The sequence below is a fragment of the Polypterus senegalus genome, chromosome 8 (assembly GCF_016835505.1).
Source record: "Polypterus senegalus isolate Bchr_013 chromosome 8, ASM1683550v1, whole genome shotgun sequence".
NCBI classification, from domain to species: Eukaryota; Metazoa; Chordata; class Cladistia; order Polypteriformes; family Polypteridae; genus Polypterus; species Polypterus senegalus.
In genome coordinates, this window is record NC_053161.1 from 105,476,786 (window position 1) to 105,496,914 (window position 20,129).

General features: G+C 37.0%; 1 protein-coding gene across 1 annotated transcript in view; it reads right to left on the minus strand.

Annotated features, from left to right (window-relative positions):
* Window positions 1-20,129, minus strand: part of plekhg7 (pleckstrin homology domain containing, family G (with RhoGef domain) member 7) — a 90,955-nt gene that overhangs the window by 62,637 nt on the left and 8,189 nt on the right. Inside the window, exon 2 of the mRNA XM_039761547.1 lies at window positions 11,826-11,848. Within this exon, the coding sequence (XP_039617481.1) occupies window positions 11,826-11,848 (23 nt within the window). The remainder of the gene's footprint in view (window positions 1-11,825; window positions 11,849-20,129) is intronic.

Below are 20,129 nucleotides of genomic sequence, written 5' to 3' on the forward strand. Positions count from 1 at the left end.
CATTTTTCGCAATTGGAATTTAAAAACCCTTAATCACATTTTGGGTCTGTGCATGCCAGGGGTCTGCCCTTTGAGTTTGGGGCTAAGCTGAAGGAAGAGTGGCCTATGCAGGGGGGTTAAAACCCATAGAGAATGGCAGATCTGGCTTTTTAAGGCTTTTTTGTATTCCTTTTTGATATTTTGATGTGGCAGAAATCAAAAAACTGCTGTTTACTTGTGGCAGAGGTGGGGAGAGTAGCCAAAAATTGCACTCAAGTAACAGGAGCGTTACTTCAAAATAATATTACTCAAGTAGAAGTAAAAAGTAGTCTTCCAAAAAATTACTCAAGTAAGAGTAAGAAAGTATTTGGTGAAAAGACTACTCAAGTACTGAGTAACTGTTTGATCCTAATGATTTATTTTTTAGAAATGTTGTAATAAGACAGACAAAAATATAAAATAATGTTCAAATTCTGCTATTTCCAAATAATAAAATAAAAAATGAGTACAAATAAATAACACAAAGTTCCAAATCTCAGTTTTTCACAACAAAGCTTTTGAAGCCAATACCTACAGTAGGTGACATGTATGTTTGAACAGTGCAAACTACTTACAGTGACGAGATATACTGTACACTGACAGTACTGTATACTACTGTATATTCACTTGCCCTCCAAATAGCACAGCTGATAGAAAATAACATTAGAACAAGGCAGCTTGTGCACGTACAAGAAGTCTCACTTTACGTTGACTGTCTGTGCATGTTTGGTTAAAACGTGCTTTTTCTTCACTCAATGAAGTGATAGTTAAGCTTCAGCAGGAGTTGGCTCTCAAGGTTCCTGCAGTGAAGCTGTGACCATTTAGCAGTGAACCCTGTATGACTAAAAAGTCTCTGATAGGCTGCAGACACAGGAAGTTTGTGTGTGGTCATGTGACTGCATGGCTATGTCTGATTAGTCAAACAGAGTCATGTGATTATTGTTGCTACATCTGATTGGTGAAACAGTCATTCAGTAGATCCACTGGCGACTTCTCTCCGACTAAAATATAGTGTATATAAATGTGTAAATGAAAAAAAGTAACTTGTCGAGTGTTGCCCAATGTAGCGGAGTAAGAGTAGCGTTTCTTCTTCACAAATGTACTCAAGTAAAAGTAAAAAGTATGGTGTAGTAAAACTACTCGTAGAAGTTCAATTTTCTTAAAAAGTTACTCAAGCAAATGTAACTCGTTACTACCCACCTCTGACCTGCGGTAATATCCTTAAGCTTTAACATGCTATAAGACAAAAGTATGCTACACCACTTATGCACCATTGTGAAAGAATAAACTAAAATTACATTTACAATAAAAACAAATACAAGAGGTGAATTAATATATAATAAAAATATAAACTGCTCAAAAAAATTAAAGAAACACTTTGAAAACACATCAGATCTCAATGGGAAAAAGAAATCCTCCTGGATATCTATACTGATATAGACTGGGTAATGTGTTAGGAATGAAAGGATGCCACATCGTTTGATGGAAATGAAAATGATCAACCTACAGAGCCCTGAATTCAAAGACGCCCAAAAATCAGAGTGAAAAAATTATGTGGCAGGCTAGTCCATTTTGCCAAAATGTAACTGCAGCAACTCAAAATTGTACGCAGCACTTTGTATGGCCCCTGTGTTCTCGTATACATGCCTGACAACATCGGTGCATGCTTCTAATGAGATGACAGATGGTGTTGTGGGGGATCTCCTCCCAGATCTGGACCAGGGCATCACTGAGCTCCTGCACAGTCTGAGGTGCAACCTGGTGGCATTGGATGGACCAAAACATAATGTCCCAGAGGTGTTCTATTGGATTTAGGTCAGGAAAGTGTGGTGGCCAGTCAATGGTATCAATTCCTTCATCCTCCAGGAACTGCCTGCATACTCTCACCACATGAGGCCAGGAATTGTCGTGCACCAGCAGCCACTGCACCAGCATAGGGTCTGACAATGGGTCCAAGGATTTCATCCTGATACCTAATGGTAATGTATGGATTTTATTTGTCAGCATATTTAATCATATGATTACTTCATTTTACTGAATTTGCATAGCACTTGATTTAATATTTTTTCCACATATACAGTCTGCAAGTCTTACACAGCCCACTGTAATACATGAGAATGAAACTTAAATGTTTAAGTGGGTGGAACGAAAGCTTTACACTGTAGGCGGAAGTTGTGTTTTAAAAAAAAAAAAAAACATCAATCCCATGCAGGCCTACTAGACTAAAATAATGTACATAAAAAATGTCCTACCACATGATTATACTGTAGTTATTGAGGACTTTAAAATATTCAGTAATTATCACTACATAAATTGGTGCCTATGACATCACGCACCAAACAGATTGCAACAAACAAAAAAGGTAAAAATAATGATCAAAACCAAAAAAACAAGAGGCAACCGCTACACACCTACAGCAAGCTTTTCTTGTACTTTACCTGTCAGTAAGTATGTGATACATTTGTTTTCATAAACCTTAATAAACTTGATTAAGAAGTCATCAAAGAATATTCGACGGACTATTGAAATAAAATTTTAAGTCTGAATATTTTTAAAACCATAATCTTTCTTAAATATCATTTATATTTTTAAGGCAATGATATGTCTTATTAACTATATATATATATATATATATATATATATATATATATATATATATATATATATATATATATATAAATACTAATGTTATTACAAACTACATGGCCTCCAGTTACATTTACTTATAATTTTTTAATGTACTGCTTTAACACTACTGATCTGCCAAAATGAAGTTGTGTAGTTTCTTTTTCTAGGTTTATCTTTTTATACCTTATCTGTGGTGAGTTTCCCAAAGCCATTATAGCACTAAGAACATTGTCCATCTTAAGTCAATCTTAAGATCAATCACTTATTTACATATTTTCCCCAAAACCCATCATAACTAAAGTTGCATATATAAATCCTTTGGAATCTACTTGCTTCCCAACCCACTCATTCACTACTACGTGCTTCTTAAACTAGCTTCTTCCTGTGATGTCAGCGTAAGGAAAAGGTCACCAGACACATCACCAGTACATTAAATTCACAACATGACAATTCTCTTGAAATTTAGAATTCGAAGATTTATACAGTACTTGACTAGATAATACCATTTTAATGTATAACTTCTGATGAGACCAAAATGGCTGTTGAAGAACAATACAACGGCAGTACATTAGCTAACCCACAGCTCGGTAGAATGCACTACAGGAATTTGAAAAAATACTGTACATCCGGTTTTCTTCAAAAGTCATCACCTGACATTACATTTTGCCTCAGTGGTGCTAAACTGAAGTAGTTGTAATAGATGTTGTCTTTCACCAAGGGTTTCCCCTGGCCTGGGTTCAAATGCTATTTTTTATGACATTCACGCCTTTATTCCATGTTTTGTGTGAAGTGCCCCAAGATGCGGGGTCATATGCACATCACCACAATGAAGCGTCATCAACCCTATAAAGCCAGGGAAAAACCACAGTTTGAGTGCGCTTGGGAGTGGCGAGTTTTTAGATTTGTCTTGCGCTTTCAGTATTACTGGAGTTTTGATGCCTTTGCTCTGTATTTCTGACTATTCTTTTGATGTGTTATTTGTTCACCTTGGATTGCCTTTGCCTTTTCAGGCTTTTTTGCCTTTTGTGCTCCACTGAGCTTCTTGTTATTACAGAGCATTTTTGTGAAGAATAAATCTTTTTATTTATAAGAAATCTGTGCTTGCCCTTATCAAAGTTAGGGTTTGATGGTTTTCCCCTCGAGTGGGCTTTTTTTTAAGTGTTTTGGGGCTTTGTGGTTAAGCAACTCTCGAGTTCACAACAAAAGAGCCTAATGAAAGGGAGGAAGATGAGGACAAGGAAGAAAGGATAGAAGTTGGACATGTCAATATTCCTTCTCTTACAACAGAGGGTGTATATAGGTCTGGTGTGGAAGCTAGGCAGACCGTCATCACCACCATTTTTAAGTTTTAAGGAGTGTGGAAAATTATGAATACATAATTAAATTTATCTACTAATGTTTCTTTAGATTATGTTTACTTTTCTTGGCCCTTGCTCTTCTTTATTTTACTGCTTTTCTCGTCATTTTTCAAATATCAGTGCCTGACCAAGAGTGTGATATACAAGCACATTTTCTCTTCACTACCTCATTCTACTTTTGTTTCTTGCTGCTGGGAAGGCGGTCACATACCACAGGAAACAACAGCACCCAATTGTCATTGTCATCTAAAGGAAGAACAAACCGTTCTTTATAAAAGTGTAATTTCTTTTATGTTGCATGTCTGTCGTTGCATTCATCTTAGTAACAACAGGTATCTGATTCTGTGTGTATTTGTACGCTTTGTGTAATGGCTTACTAATTTATGATATCATGTTTACTTCACATCATATTTTACAACTTTATTCCACCCCAATGAAAGATCAAAAACCACATCAGATAATGAAAGTATTGTCAGCCAATTGGTTTTCAGTCAAATAGTGATGGTTTTTGCAATTTGCAACAGTGGGGTTAACTAAGAAGTGCTTTATATTCATAAAAATAGCTGATGAAGAGGGTATTGAGAAGCCCAAAAAAACAGTATGTATACTGTACATACAGTAGGTAGATTGTAAAGTTGCTTTTTAAACTCTAAGATTTATCATTTTCAGGAAACTTACCCTGACTGACTAATGTAAAGCACCAAATATGATTCATAATCTTATATGAGTGGGCATGGAAAGACCTTCCTGTAATTGGTGTGGCCTGGGGATCAAGATGTTGAGGAGAAGGAGGAGGTTAGGAGCACCTGCTGACACAGCACATTGCCACACCCGTCACATGACAAATCAACTCAGGACCCCAGGTTAGGACCCGAGTGCAGCCATGCAACGGGTGACACCTCAGCACTACACAAGTTCAGATGGAATGGAACCAGTGGGAGGTTTTTTATGGTGGCTGGAGTGCCAATTCTGCCACCAACCCCCAGGTTTTTCCCTGCCGGTTGGAGGGCCATAGCTATATTTTGCTGCTTCAAATACAACCCCTAGCTAACTTTATTCTGGAATAAGTTAAATAACCTGTCAATGCTACAATTTTTAAAATGTGTATAAACTACAGTACTGTGATTTGAAGGCTGATTTAGATTTAAGAAAGATGTACATAGAAAACCTAATTGTGACAGTTTTTTTTTTAATTTTATTGATTTTATTGTAATCATTCCATACAAATAGATAAATTTTTACAAAAATACGATTGAAAACAAATCAAACCCCAACCCCTGAGAAAGAGAGCATCGGCAGCAGAATAAAACTTAAAGCTAGTAAAAATAAGAAAAAGAAATGGGAAGAGAATCTCCTTCCTCAGTGTTTTAAGAGCTTATTCTAAAATGTTACTGATTAGATCCTGCCATGTTTTGAAAAAAGTCTGCACAGATCCTCTAACTGAGTATTTGATTTTTTCCAATTTTAAATAATATAACACATCAGTTTCCCACTGACTTAAAAGAGGAGAGTTTGGGTTCTTCCAGTTTATCAGAATAAGTCTGCGTGCCAACAGTGTAGTGAATGCAATCACAATTTGTTTGTCTTTCTCCACTTTAAGACCCTCTGGAAGAACCCCAAACACAGCTGTTAATGGGTTAGGAGGGATTGTGAGTCCAAGACTGTCTGAGAGGTAATTAAAATTTTTGTCCAGAATAATGTTAATTTGGTGCAGGCCCAGAACATGTGACCCAGTGAGGCTGGGGCTTGGTTGCAACGTTCGCAGGTTGGATCATGCCCTGGAAACATTTTGGAGAGTTTTAGTCGAGACAGATGTGCTCGATATATAATTTTGAGTTGTATAATTGTATGCTTTGCGCATATGGAGCTCGAGTGAATTCTCTGCATTGCTACTTTCCACTCCTTTTCTGATATATTAATTCATTGAGAGATCTTTTTCCCAGTGTCCTCTTGGATCTTTGAAATCATTTGTAAAATGATTTTATATATTGTAGAGATGGTGTCTAAGTCCTTAAAATTGAGCAATATTTTTTCCAGCATAGAGGAAGGTGGGATATGAGGAAAATCAGGCAGGTTCTGTTTAACAAAGTTTCTAATTTGAAGATAGTGAAAGAAATGTGTTGCTGGACAGTTTTGATTATTGTAGTTTAATGAAATCTACAAAGGAGTCCTCAATTGTATTTACCACAGCAGTGGTCTCGTCTATTTTATATACCAACACTGCAAAGAACTTATTGCTTTAAACTATTTCCCAGTTCTCTAAATGATGACCTACATATGGATAGCTGTGTTTATCTCATAATAAGGCAAAGTTTATGAAAATTCAACACACTCAGTGATACTTCAGGTAGATTTTACTTTTGCAATCCTATAGACACCACCAATTTCTGGCAAGTACTATTCCAGTGAGAACCCATGTGAACTACAATGTTCTAAAAGCGGGAAATAACATTGACAAATATAAATGCTCCAGCTGATGTTTTTTTTTGTCTTTTCCTTGACAGAATGACTTGTAACATAGAATGAAAGTACAGTATATCCATTACAAGACAGAACTAGCCCTGCATGTGTTGTTATAATGTGAAGGCCATATTCCTCCTGTACTGTTTATTGTCTTCTTCAGTATACTAGACTGACAGAATTACACTCAAGTCTAGAATTAAGTCTTGAGTGTCCCCCTTCTCTAAGCACATTACACTAAACCCATTTGCCACTTCATTAGGTCCACTTGCCTGTTACCGTAAATAGCCTGGTCATGCAAACAGACAATCATATGTATGTACAATATGGCATGCAGACATGATTAGTGGTTTGAAGGTGTTGTTCAGCCAAACTTTAAAATGCATGACAGACACTTGGTCTAAGCAATTATGACCGTGGCATGGTTGTTGGTGCCAGATGTGTTGGTTCCAACATCTCAGAAACAACTGCCTTCCATGGATTTTCAAACACTGCAGCGTCTAGAACTGACAGAGAATAGTGCAATAAACAAAAGACATTTAGTAAGCGGTAGTTCTGTAGACCAAAACACCCTGTTAATCAGGGAGGTCAAAGGAGAATCGCCAGAATAATTTAACAAAACAGAAATGTCACAAACGTTCAGAAAAATGTCCCTTGGTCTGACAAATCTCAATTTTTACTAGAATGGTACCATCAGATCATAAGCTGCATTAATCCATAAATCTGTCCTGTACTGTATTAATGCAACAGGCTAGGTGTGGTATTGTTAATGATGTAACAAACATTTTCCCCTAGACCTAACAACAATTGTGCATTTTTTTGAATAGTATGGAATACATAAGAATTGTTGCTGACATTATTAAGTCCTTTATGGCCACAGTATATCTTTGTTTTCAAAAGGAAACTTCTAGCAGGATATCATGCCATGTAACAAAGCACAAGTTTGTTCCACAAACTGAGACTTAACTTTACTCTATTGTCCGGCACATTCCCTAGATCTCAATCAAGTAGTGCTTGTTACAGATCAGGTGGAATGGGAAGCGGGCCACATAAATATGTGGCTGAAAAAATTCCAGGAACTACATCAATCTATGATGTCAGCATAGACCAAGATTCCTAAGGAATGTCTCCAGCAGCTTGTTAAATTTACTGTATGTCTCAAAGACTTCAGGCAAAGAGGGTCCTACCCAGTACCCAGTGTCCATTAATCACATTTTCTGAAGCTACCTTTTCTACACGGAGTCAGGCTGAGTCAAAGGTTATTCCAGGAGCACTGAGTGCTAGGAGGTATTCATAACAGCATGGCATGCCATCTCTTTCAAGAGAGTGCTCATTCATGCTTTCGTGGTCTCTCAGTCAAGGTAATTAAGTTGGAAGGGTTATAGGTAAATCATCTCTTAAAGTTGCAAAAGGAAAAATTGAGTCCCCAATGACCACAGGAAAACTTGCAAGGATTTTAAACATCACTCCAAAAGTGATTTTAAAGATTAATTATTTTGTTAGACACACTCTACATTGAACACATATCTTACTAAGAATTATGCTATATGCAATATTCAGAAGGGCATCATTAAAACACAGATTACGTGACAAGGGCCACGTAGCAATTGAAAATAAACCGGTGCCCCTAGGGTGTGTATTGTAATGCACAAATAACTTTGCCAGCCTAACTTTCAGTACTTTAGATCATGGCTCCACTGACCTGTGGTTCAATGCACTGTGTTGAAACAAGCATCGCCTTTATCATCATGCAGGTTAGAAAAACTTTTCCTATTGTAAATTTCACTGAACTCTATAAAGCTCTCATACTGAACTCTATCATTAAAATGTACGCTCACCAGCCACTTTATTAATTCTTCATGGCATAGATTAAACGAGATGCTGGAAACATTCCTCAGGGATTTTAGTTGCTGTAGATTTGTCGGCTGTACATCCATGAAGTGAATCTCCTACTCAATCACATTCCAAAGGTGTTCTATTAGATTGAGATCTGGTGACTGTGGAGGCCATTTGAGTACAGTGAACTCATTGTCATGTTCAAGATACCAGTTTGAGATGATTTGAACTCTGTGATGCAACACATTATTATGCTGGAAGTAGCCATTAGAAGATGGGTACACTGCGGTCATAAACGGATGGACATGGTCAGCAACAATGCTCAGGTAGGCTGTGTCATTTAAATGATGCTCAGTTAGTACAAAGGGGCCCAAAGTGTGTCAAGAAAATATCCCCCACACCATTATACCACCACCACCAGCCTGAACCAGTGATACAAAGCAGGATGGATTCATACTTTCACGTTGGTGATGCCACATTCTACCCCTACCATCTGACTGTTGCAGCAAAAATCAAGACTCATCAGACCAGGCAACATTTTTCCAATCTTCTGTTGTCCAATTTTGGTGAGCCCATGCAAACTGTAGCCTCAGTTGCCTGTTCTTAGCTGACACGAGTGGCACCCAGTGTGGTCTCCTGCTGCTGTAGCCCATCTGCTTCAAGTTTCGATATGTTGTGTGTTCAGAAATGCTCTTCTACATACCTCAGTGGTAATGAATAGTTATTTGATTTTCTGTTGCCTATCGACCAGTTTGAAACAGTCTGGCCATTCTCCTCTGAACTCTGGTATCAATAAGGCATTTTTGCCCAGAGAACTGTCACTGGATAGTTTCCCTTTTTTCGACCAAAACTCTACAGATGGCTGTGCGTGAAACTCCCAGTAGATCAGCAGTTTTTGAAATACTCAGACCAGCCCGTCTTATACCAACAACCATGCCACGTTCAAAGTCCTAGACACTTAAATAACCTTTCTTCCCCATTCTGATGCTCAGTTTGAACTTCAGCAGGTTGTCTTGACAATGTCTACAACCCTAAATGCATTGACTTTCTGCCATGTAATTGGCCGATTAGATATTTGCATTAACAAGCAGTTGAACAGGTTTACCTAATAAAGTGACAAGTGAGTGTACATGCTTGTAAAACACTGCTTTATGGTTTATCAGTGATGACTTTAGAAAAGAATAACTGCATGACTTTAAAGTACATAATTTGAAGAGAAATATGTACAGTGAATTCAGAAACTATTCAGACCTCTTCACTTTCAGCACTCTTTGTTTTGTTGATTTAATTTTATATGCATACATTTGTCATTTGGTCATCAACCTAATAACCCATAATGACAAAAACATATTTTTAGAAAGGCCTGCAAATTCAATAAAAATTACAAAACTGTAATTTCTCAAGTATTCAGATCCTTTAGTACTTTGTAGAAGCTCCTTTGGCTGCAGTTACAGCTTCAGATCTTCTTAAGTAAGTCTCCCCAACCTTTGCACACTTGGATTTTGGCAGTTTATCCCTTTCTCTGACCAATCCTCTCAAGCTCTATTGTCATATTCAGGTCTCTCCACAGATGTTCAATGAGGTTAAAGTCTGGGCTTTGGCTTGCTTGACTGCATTCATCCTTCCCTTCTATTGTGACAACACACCCTGATCTGCTGCAGAGAAGCACCTCCATAGCATGATACTGCCACCAATATACTTCACAAAGGTATAGTATTAGGAAGGCAATGGGTTTTTTTCTAGTCTTCACCAGACATAGTGCTTAAAGTTCTGCCCAAACAGTTAACTTTTTGTCTCATCAGACCTGATAATCTTTTCTTCATGCTCTCAGAGTTCAAGCAGCCAGTCACATGCTTTTTACTCAACAGTGGCTTTCATCTAGCCATTCTACCATAAATGCCTGATTAATGGAACGCTGCTGAGATAGTTGTTCTTCCGACAGGGCCTCCCATCTCAGCAGAGGTCTCTGTTAAAGAGACCACTGGGTTCTTGTTCATCTCCTTCACCAAGGTCCTTCTTACCTGGTAACTCAGACAGCCAATTCTAGAAAGAGTCCTAGTGGTTCCAAACTTCTTCCAATACTCAATTATTGAAAGCTTTAGAAATGGTTTTATACTCTTGCCCTAATCTATGCCTAAACACAGCTTGGTTTTTGTCCTGACATGCAGTGTGAATTGTGAACTTTATATACACAGGTATGTGTATATCCAAAATGTGTGCAGCCAACTCATTCTGCCACAGCGGGCCTTCAATCAAACTCTAGACACATCCCAAGGATAATTAAAGTACACAGGATGTACCTGAGCACACTTTGGAGTGTCACATCAAAGTGTCTGAATACCTGTTGTAATGAATGGATGGGCTTCCGGGATGGGATAGAGGGATCCTCACCTGGCCCAAAGACCCATATACGAGTACTGGATGGAGGCTCTAGACAGATGGACATTCTGACAGGGATGGTTGGTGCTTTCTTTTCCTGGATGGGACAGTGAAGCAGAAGGATAGGGAGATTACCTATCAGTGCTACATGTTCTCCCAAGTTGCAAAGGGTAGCATCCTTTTACTGGAACAGCCATGTGTATACCAGTGGGGCAACCTAGGAATTGTAGTCTCATTGGGCAGCCCTGCTGGGTGCCATGGGTGCTGCCAGAGATGCCAAAAGTAGGTATACATACTTTGAGGCATTTCCAACTGGCCCTGAAGTGCTTCTGACATGTAATGCTGTAGCGCTGAAAGGAGACACCCCATCTCAATCTGGGAGTCAGAGTTCAGATTGGAGATAGACAAAGCTTACCTGGTGAGGAGCAGAAGTGAAAAAGAAATGGATAAAAGGAAAAATAAAGAGTTGCGCTGTAAAAGCCTAATAAAGCAGCCTGTCCTAAGATATTTGTTTACAATAAAAATGTCAGTTTGAACCCATTTGTTATGGTGTATTTGTGTTTGGGATTTGGGGCTCTGCTGCACCACCTACAGGCCACACTATATAAATAGTGGTTGATTTTGAATAAATTTACAAACCTGAAAACATGTTTTTTCTTAGACATTATGGGTAATTAAGTGTAGATTGATGGGCAAAAATGGCAAATTTATCTATTTAAAATGAAATCTACAACAATAAGGTGAGCAGACTGTAAAGGGATTTGAACACTTTCTGAATACACTCTATTATGCAAATGTTAAGTATTATTTAAAGAACACTACAAGTCATCTAATTTTCCATCCCTCCTTTGTTGTCTGCACTGCTGGGTAATACACCTGATTCAATGTTAGATGAAGCTTTCTTCAGCTGTTTCAAAATAGCCGTGACAACAGCAAACACTTCGAAGATAATCTCCTGGTAGCCCTGCCAGGAAGAATTCAAGATCAAGTTCATGAAACAAATTCCGGAAGGCAAAAAGCCACAACACTAAGAGATTGGCTTGAAATCAAAATGTGTAGCCACAGGAGTACGCCTGTGTTTTCATTTCCTATGAGCTCCCCTCCTTCAACAAAAATGTCAAGTTGCAATCAAAACTGTTGACATACCTTTTTGGAATTGGATCCAGCACCTGAAAAAAGGAACAAAACAGGTTATATTAGAGAAGGTGACATGGTGCAAACAGTCCCTCAGCTACCTACACACACATCTATATGCTAAACTCTAAAACATATTAATGTATTATTCTTCCTTGAGGTACCATATATAATAAAGTACAGGTATATGATGAAAAGAATTAGAATACTGTATTTGTGGCACATTTTGGCAATTATTTTTAATTATAAGAAACATTTAAAAAACAAAATGCCAAAAAACAAGTGTACGTACAATATTTACATTGTAGTTCTTAAAATCAAGCGTTATCACTGCTTTACAAACAAAATTACTTTCCATGAAATAGCCCCTGTTATTTGAACAGTATTCTAGTTTTGGAAACTTCCCATCTGTGGTACACTTCTAGGATCAATTGTCTTATTTTATTTATTTGATTGACCATCATTTTTCATTCTGTAAAAAAAAAGTATTTAAAACCTTAAGAAAGTGTGACATACTCACCTTGAATATGTACAATTATTTTTAAGCTACAACATGATTTCTTCCCTGAATTCCCAGAATATACACAAACACTTAAAATGACAAAATCTATCTATTTATATCTATCTATATATATATATATATATCTTCTTATATAATACGCTACCGTGGCTGTCTGTTTGTCTGTCTAGGATTTTAAATCATCTGTCGCTCGCAAACCGTTTCACCTACTAACCTGAAATGTGGTACACATATACTACGTGACCTCTACTATCCGCTTTCGGGGTGATGATTGACCTCCAAGGTTATTCCTCTTTTTATTTTTATTTTATTTTATTGTAGAATCATCTTTTGGCAGTGGCCAGAAGGGCGGACAAGTGGCACATGTGTATGGGCGACATTCTCATCCGTACCACCTTCGCCGTCACTTCCCCTACCTCTTCATATCTTAAATCATTCTTGAGGCAGATTGAAGACTTAAGTGCCAGCTTAAGTGAAAAATTAAGGAAAACGTACCAAGTAATTTGACTTAATCAGTTTTAATGCGAAAAGATGTCAACGAAAGAAAGAAGAAGCGGGCTGCTAGGGCGGAGAAAAGAAGAGCTGCTCAGAAGGCAGCAAGCGCATCAACCTCTGAGCAAATGAATGCTAAACGTACAGAGAAAGAGTATTCATAGTGAAAACTATGAATGATCAAGTCAAGTGTATTCAATGCATGTTATTGTGCAGTGTGCCGTTACTGGTGTATATATATATATATAATAGAATACATGTCTGTTTGTATGTTTCCTATAAAATCCTACACCCTTTGACTGATCGGAACCAGATTTTGCAAAGATGCTCTCTAGGAGGATATCGACAAGGTAGACTACATTAAAAACTAAAATTGTGATCATGGACGTCCCAGTGTTTTTTTTTTTCTTTCCCTTTTGTGCTATTTTTTTGATCACCACTGCCACCTGCTGGCTCAGAAAAAATGATCCATCCATACAGACTGAAGCCTGACTAGCAGACAAAATGACCAGAGCTTAGCATTACTTACCTGGGCAACGGCACATGCTGTTTCTGTCTACTGTAATGTACAAAGGAGTATTATGTGCTTTTGCAGAGGGGCATGTTGTGTGAAGCTTCATCAAGAATGGCAGTACAACACAATGTAGGTACAAAAGGTTAATGTTTAACTCATGCTTTGTTGGCTTTTCTTCATAATTTAAGCACTACTCTCCGTCTTTAATTAAGAGGATATGTCAGACATGACAGTGTTTATGTATATACCCTTCAAAGAGTTACCACAATTCTGGAATCCAACAGGACCCAAAAAGAACACATTCTCGACTCACGAGAGCAAAGGCATTGATAGAGAGGCAGCGTGGACAACAAATGGGACAGCTAGCAATACAGTAACAACAGGGTCGCCATTTAAACAAACACATAAATCTTTGCTTTCTTTCCTTAACTCATTCTACAAATACACTTGGGCAACACCGGGTAATTCAGCTAGTATGAGGTATAGTGGAAACAAAACAATGAAGTATAACGGGAAATGTTTGTGTCAGTGTTAAACCCTTGCTTAAGGCACGTTTGTCAAATGTAGGAACTTTTCCTAAAGGAATTCCCTGCATTTGACTGAACATGGCCTCCTTTCAATCCTGCCAAGTATCATAATCCAAACCTATTATGTAAAGTATTTCTATATAATGATGTCAGGAGCCTGCAGGCTTCATGATAGGGATGGATTTACATGGCCAGTGACTATATATCTGGCCAATTTCTGTTTCATTTGATAAGATAATCATTTGCTTTCTCTTGACTTCAGAGTCTGCCATGCACCTTGTTGCTATTAAGTGGCCTTTACCAAGGTGAGACTCCATCCGACTACAGCATCAGAGTTACTGCTATAACAATTTGAGACTTAAAAGTGAATTTAGGGAATATTTATTCAAATAATGCTTAAGGACTCTACCATTTTGGTTACTTATTTGTTTATTTGTATTGTCTACATTTCTATTTCATTTTTTTATTTATTATTATTGTAATTTATTTACTTTTCTGTATTTTATTTGTACTTTTAATTATCCAGTAAAATCTTGTAAAGTACTTTGATCTACACATTTTGTATGAAAATGTGCTATATAAATAAATGTTGCTGCTATATATTCACTCTTCTTTAGAGGGCACATTGGTAAAGTACTGTTGAAATTGTTGTCCTCTGGATGGCTTCTACCAGTTTGGCAGAGGTATTCTGAACTTCTGTTGGACTGATCAATTGGTACTTCTTTATTTATGGAAAGATCCTCACAGTTGCTCACTTTGAGCCAATAGTATTAAAGAGGCACACTATTTACTTTCCTAATCATATCCCTGAATATTACCTGTAAACTCTCTGCTTTCTAGAACACTAACCAACCCGCGGCGTACCATACGTCACATAATCAGGCCGGTTTTTAATGATTTTTAAGCACAGGGAGAAAATTAACATTTGAAAAATCGGTAATGTAATAAATCAGCAAGAAAAGCAACATTGTAACAATGCACGGAACGAACCAACACACAATCGTCCGTGACTGAAAACTGGCGGACCACCATCGCTCATGTGCCCACCTCCAACTCGTCACTTGAGTCGTTGTCGTCTTTGCACAGTCCAGATGCACCTGTGACTCACGTAGACTTTCCGTGTTCCTGCAGGAGCATCTAAGAAGACGCATGTTTGTCGCGGATGCGAATTGCTGTATGTAGCGTGTAAAACAGTTTGCTATGAAGCACGTGGTCGTGCGTCGTAACCGAAAACTCAGTTTTTAAAGACTGCTCACTTCATTGTGTTTTAACCTCAGTTGTAAAGGATTATTTTATGGATCCCATGGGAAACCCCCCGCAAACCGTTTCACACGCTGCATATGGCAATTCACCTCCGCCGTGGCTCATTCCTGTGTGCGCCATAGGTGTCTTACTTGTCGGCGGCTTAGTGAATCCACGCCCCTTCCAGTGTGCTTTCCATGGGCGTCTTGCCTTAGTGAATTATATATATAGATTTTATGATCATTCTATGACAAAGTTATGTGTGCAAGTTCTTTCTTTAGGTTTGAGTTCCTGCACCGACATTCACTATAGCAACATTACTTTATAGAGTTAGGTGTATTTCTTCAGAATTCAGGTAAATGAAGTGAAATGATTAAAAGTTGAATCCTTCAAAGATTTCACAAGAATCTCAGATGGAAACTGATAGTAATTAGTACTTTCATGATAAGAAGACATTGAATTAATAATGTTATGTTAAAAAACAACTTTTTTCTTCATTCTAAATAATTTGTTTAGATTAAGTGCAAATATAAACAATTACATTTTTAAATGTATTTGAACAAAACTCAAAAAGCAGATTTTTTTCTTGAGACACCATGTACAGTATTTAAAAAGCATATGAAGAAAAAAATGAATTCGCTACCAAATTTTAAAACAATGTCTCTAGACCTCAGATTTACAGGAACTGTTTATACCTGAGCGTTAGTTGCTGTTGTAATTCATTTGAGCCTAGTGACCTCCTTTCCCTCATAAAGAGAACACGATTGACAAGGCTTCTCTATAAACAAAGGCACACTATTATTCAACTATAAGATGCATTCTGACAAAAGAAAGGCATTATTTGCACTGCTAGGTACAAGATGAGGTCAGCCAAAAGGAGTGCAAAGGGCAGAAATCAAAAAAGATTTAAATGGCAATCAAGCAGTGCTTCAGACATTCCTTTCTAGAAATCCACAAGAGATGTGGTGTGAAGCACAGATTTGCAAATATAGTATTTCAGTATGCACTTCCATGAAAAGATCTGATGACCTATAGCAATACTTCCAGGGAATGAAGAGCAGGAGGGTTATCTGATTCTGTTTTCCTCAACTCTCAAGAGATATTTCTGACCACCTTTTTCACATGCTCAATGAAACACCCTACCGTTACAAGGAATGGTGTCGCAACATCTGCTCTCTCAAACATTTCAAATATTATAGTGTGCAAAGTGGTAGATGTTCAGACCTAACTGTTGCCATATTCAAAGGGCAACTCCATATTTTGTAGGTCTTGAGGTATACTGGTATAGGAACTGGATGTCTGTCTATAAGCTTGCAGGTTACAAACCCATTATTTAATTTCTCCATGATTCTTAGCAAGTCACTTAGCTTTTCAGATCTTCAGCAATGCATTTCTGAAAACATATAAATGAGCTGTTTAAAGCACCTTCACAAGATATACAATATGTCATAAAACACTGCTGTATAAAGTAATGAATAATCAAAATAAACCTTTAATTATTAAAATATTGCAATTAAGATTGTGATATTCTGTGTTCTTGGGAGCCGTTTGTTTCTGGTACATTGCCATGTAGTAAACTTGTGCAAGAGGTGGGGGATACATAAAGAACAAAATAAAGAAATAAAAAGTCTGACTTAGCATAAACTGTCATAATTCAGGGTGTTTACAAGAAATGTAATGATTTTCCTCATGAGGTAGATGTACGTAATAAACAAGAATAATGGGTACAAATGTTTAAAATATTAAAATCTGTGCTTCAGTTTAACTATTCTTAATTGTAATAGATGTTTGTCATTTTCACCCAGTGATAGAGGTTCATAGAGGGCTAGGTTACTCGTAAAGTATCAAAAGTCAAAAATAACATCAGCAAAACTCTACATACCTATATTACTGATCCCCATTGTCTCAAAGTTTTGTGAAAAGGAGTGACTTTGACCCCTTGTATCCCATTAGGGGGTGTACTATGAACCTCGGATGGATTGTTGTGGCATGCATAACTTCAAGTCATTCTGATGAGTTTTGCTGAAGATGCCTATTGGTTTAATCTTTATCATAAGGGTGTAATTTCCTACAAACGATATCGTCCAAAACCGACCTAAAAATGAGTGTTTCTGGGTCCAAAGAGCAAAAAATATGGAAAACCCCAAAAAGTTGGATGCCTTGCATAACTAGACATCAAGATGAGTTAAACAGTATATGTTATGGTGTTCTTATACTGGTGAGTCAGGAGGTGCTGGATAAAAAAAAAACTGAAGTGATTTCAAAGCGTTCATAAGTAATTCTTATAAACACAAACTAAAATATAGAAAGTAAAGAACCCAAATATAAAAGTGTGACTCTCTTGATATGTCATATAGCATAAGGACAAATCAGGAAAAGGGATATCTAGAAACAGACACATCACTTTGCAATATTCTACATCTATTAATGCATTTTTTTACTGGAAATTTTCTATTGTTTCCATGGATGGCCATATCATCATGATATGACGCTGTGGATCTATGCTAACATTAAAGTTATTGTCTGCTTTTTTATTTTTATTTTTTCATTTTTATTACTATTTAATTTAATATTGTTTTTGTATCAGTATACTGTTGCTGGATTATGTGAATTTCCCCTTGGGATTAATAAAGTATCTATCTATCTATCTATCTATCTATCTATCTATCTATCTATCTATCTATCTATCTATCTATCTGTTATATAGTGCCTTATCTATCTATCTGTCTATCTATCTATCTATCTGTTATATAGTGCCTTATCTATCTATCTATCTATCTATCTATCTATCTATCTATCTATCTATCTATCTATCTAAATGTGTTTTCATTTGATGGCCCAATGGCCATTTTCCACATACAGAAAGGCCATAAACATCGTAAGATCACAGAAACAAGAAATATTCTCAAACTCAACTGATCTAATTCAGGGTCATGTGGGCACAGTGCCTATCCCAGGAACATCAAGCATAAGGACAAAACAAACACTGCACTGTGTGGCAGTTGATTGCAGGGCTCACTGACACACATACTCATAGTCACAGTCACAGAGAACTGCCAAAGTAAATGAAAACCAAAGTCATAACCAACGCTAACCACCATTCAAATGTACCACTTAGTTACAATAGTAGGCAAGATTATTTAAAATCTGTCAGACAGCAGATCTGTTTAAGGTCTCGTTTAGGGCATTCATGTATGTAACTTAGAGTCCTCCTTATACAGAAATGCCAGCTTGTTGACTTATCTATTTTGTGCCTAGGTGAGTGTGGTAGCAAAAAGCCAACAGAAAGCAAAAGCTGTTACACAAGTCTCACTTGCCTGCTGTTCTGCTTATATACCAATGAGATTGAATCTATTTGTTAAATTTATACTTGGTATAAAATAAGAAGTATAGGATTTGTCAGCAATTGCAACTTGTTCAACTTTTTTATGTTTATTAGAATTGTCAGACTCATTCATTATGAGCTTCTTTGCCTTTCTTAAATGTTATTTTCCTCATTGTTTTTTTTTTACATTTTATATTATGCAATTTATATTGTACTCCATGCATTGTGTGATCATTAGGAGGTAGTGAGGCATACACTCACTTCTCTTCACACAAGACCAGGTGAATGAAACAGGCTTGTGCAGGTTCAATCTACAACATTCAATTTTAGCTCATTACTGAGACTAGTGTATCTCTCTCTCTCTCTCTCTCTTTATATATATATATATATATATATATATATATATATATATATATATATATATATATATATATATATATATATATATATATATATATATATATAATCACATGTTGCTTTGTTTGTTTCCAGCTTTTGTCTGTTACTTCTATATCATTTCGTGATATAGCAGCAGAGTTGTGGCAGCCATAATTCAGGCCTACAGGTGTTTCTCACTCAGTGGGGCCTTAGTGGCCCAGCAGAAACAAAGCAAACATGTGAAGGCCTCTTGTTATACCAGACAGGTGACAGTTATATGTGGGACAGGTCTGGGTAGACAAGACCATTGCTGAAGACATTATCCTACTGTGTGAAAAGTGTAATATTATTTTACTGCCAATAAAGCAACAAGGGCTTGATCAGGATGTTGAAAATTACCATCCACATTTGCTAAACACTTTTCTAAATGATATATTAGCTTAGGAACCTGGGAACTAGACTTCTTTCTTTCAAATAGCACCTGTCTTACTTTTAAGTTGATTCACATGAGAGATCCCAAAGAGGTGTGTGCATATTCCAAAAAATATGATTGGTTGCCTTACAGTTGGCGCATGTAATGGTGGATGCAAGAATCACATCTCTAGAGCATAATGATGGCACAAGGAAAACCTTGCTCGAACACAAGGCTACTCATAAGGTGATAAAGCCCCTTTCACTAAGGACACCCTTTCAGTTGCTGCATAATGCAATGATAGTTTTGAAGTTCTGGAACTCTTAGATAGAAACAGTTGCCGAACTATCAACTGATTATCATTTGATGTTAAGCTGGCCTTTAGGGTTTGGGCATCATATGACTGGACAACATTTTCTTAGGAGTGCTTTGAAGAAGGTAATGATGCTTCAATCGAACAGCTGCTGATCTAAATTGGATGATTTTCACTACAAAAGACTTGGTTGGAAATCAGATTAAGAAAAATGATTTTTTTAGCATCTCCTTTTCTGACCGATACAGTAATTTAGTTGTAACATTCCTTTAAATGAAGTATTAACATTGATTAAGCTAGCACACAACTTTTCTTGCTCCCAACATCCTGTAAACAGTCAGTAGTATGGCCAACTTTAGCAGAGAGATGGAGAGACAGAAGTTTGGAATATTAGCCTTTACTTTAAAGAAAACAGACTAATAAATGGAGAAAAAGGAATCAAAGGAGTCAATTGGTGCAACTACACAAACAACAAGATAAGTTACTTTAATGAATTCAGGCCATTTTATTTTGTTGTTTAATTAAAACAAACACTGCTTGTCTGAGTTTGGACATTGAGTGAGCTTGTGTTAAGTACAGCAGTTCACATTTTC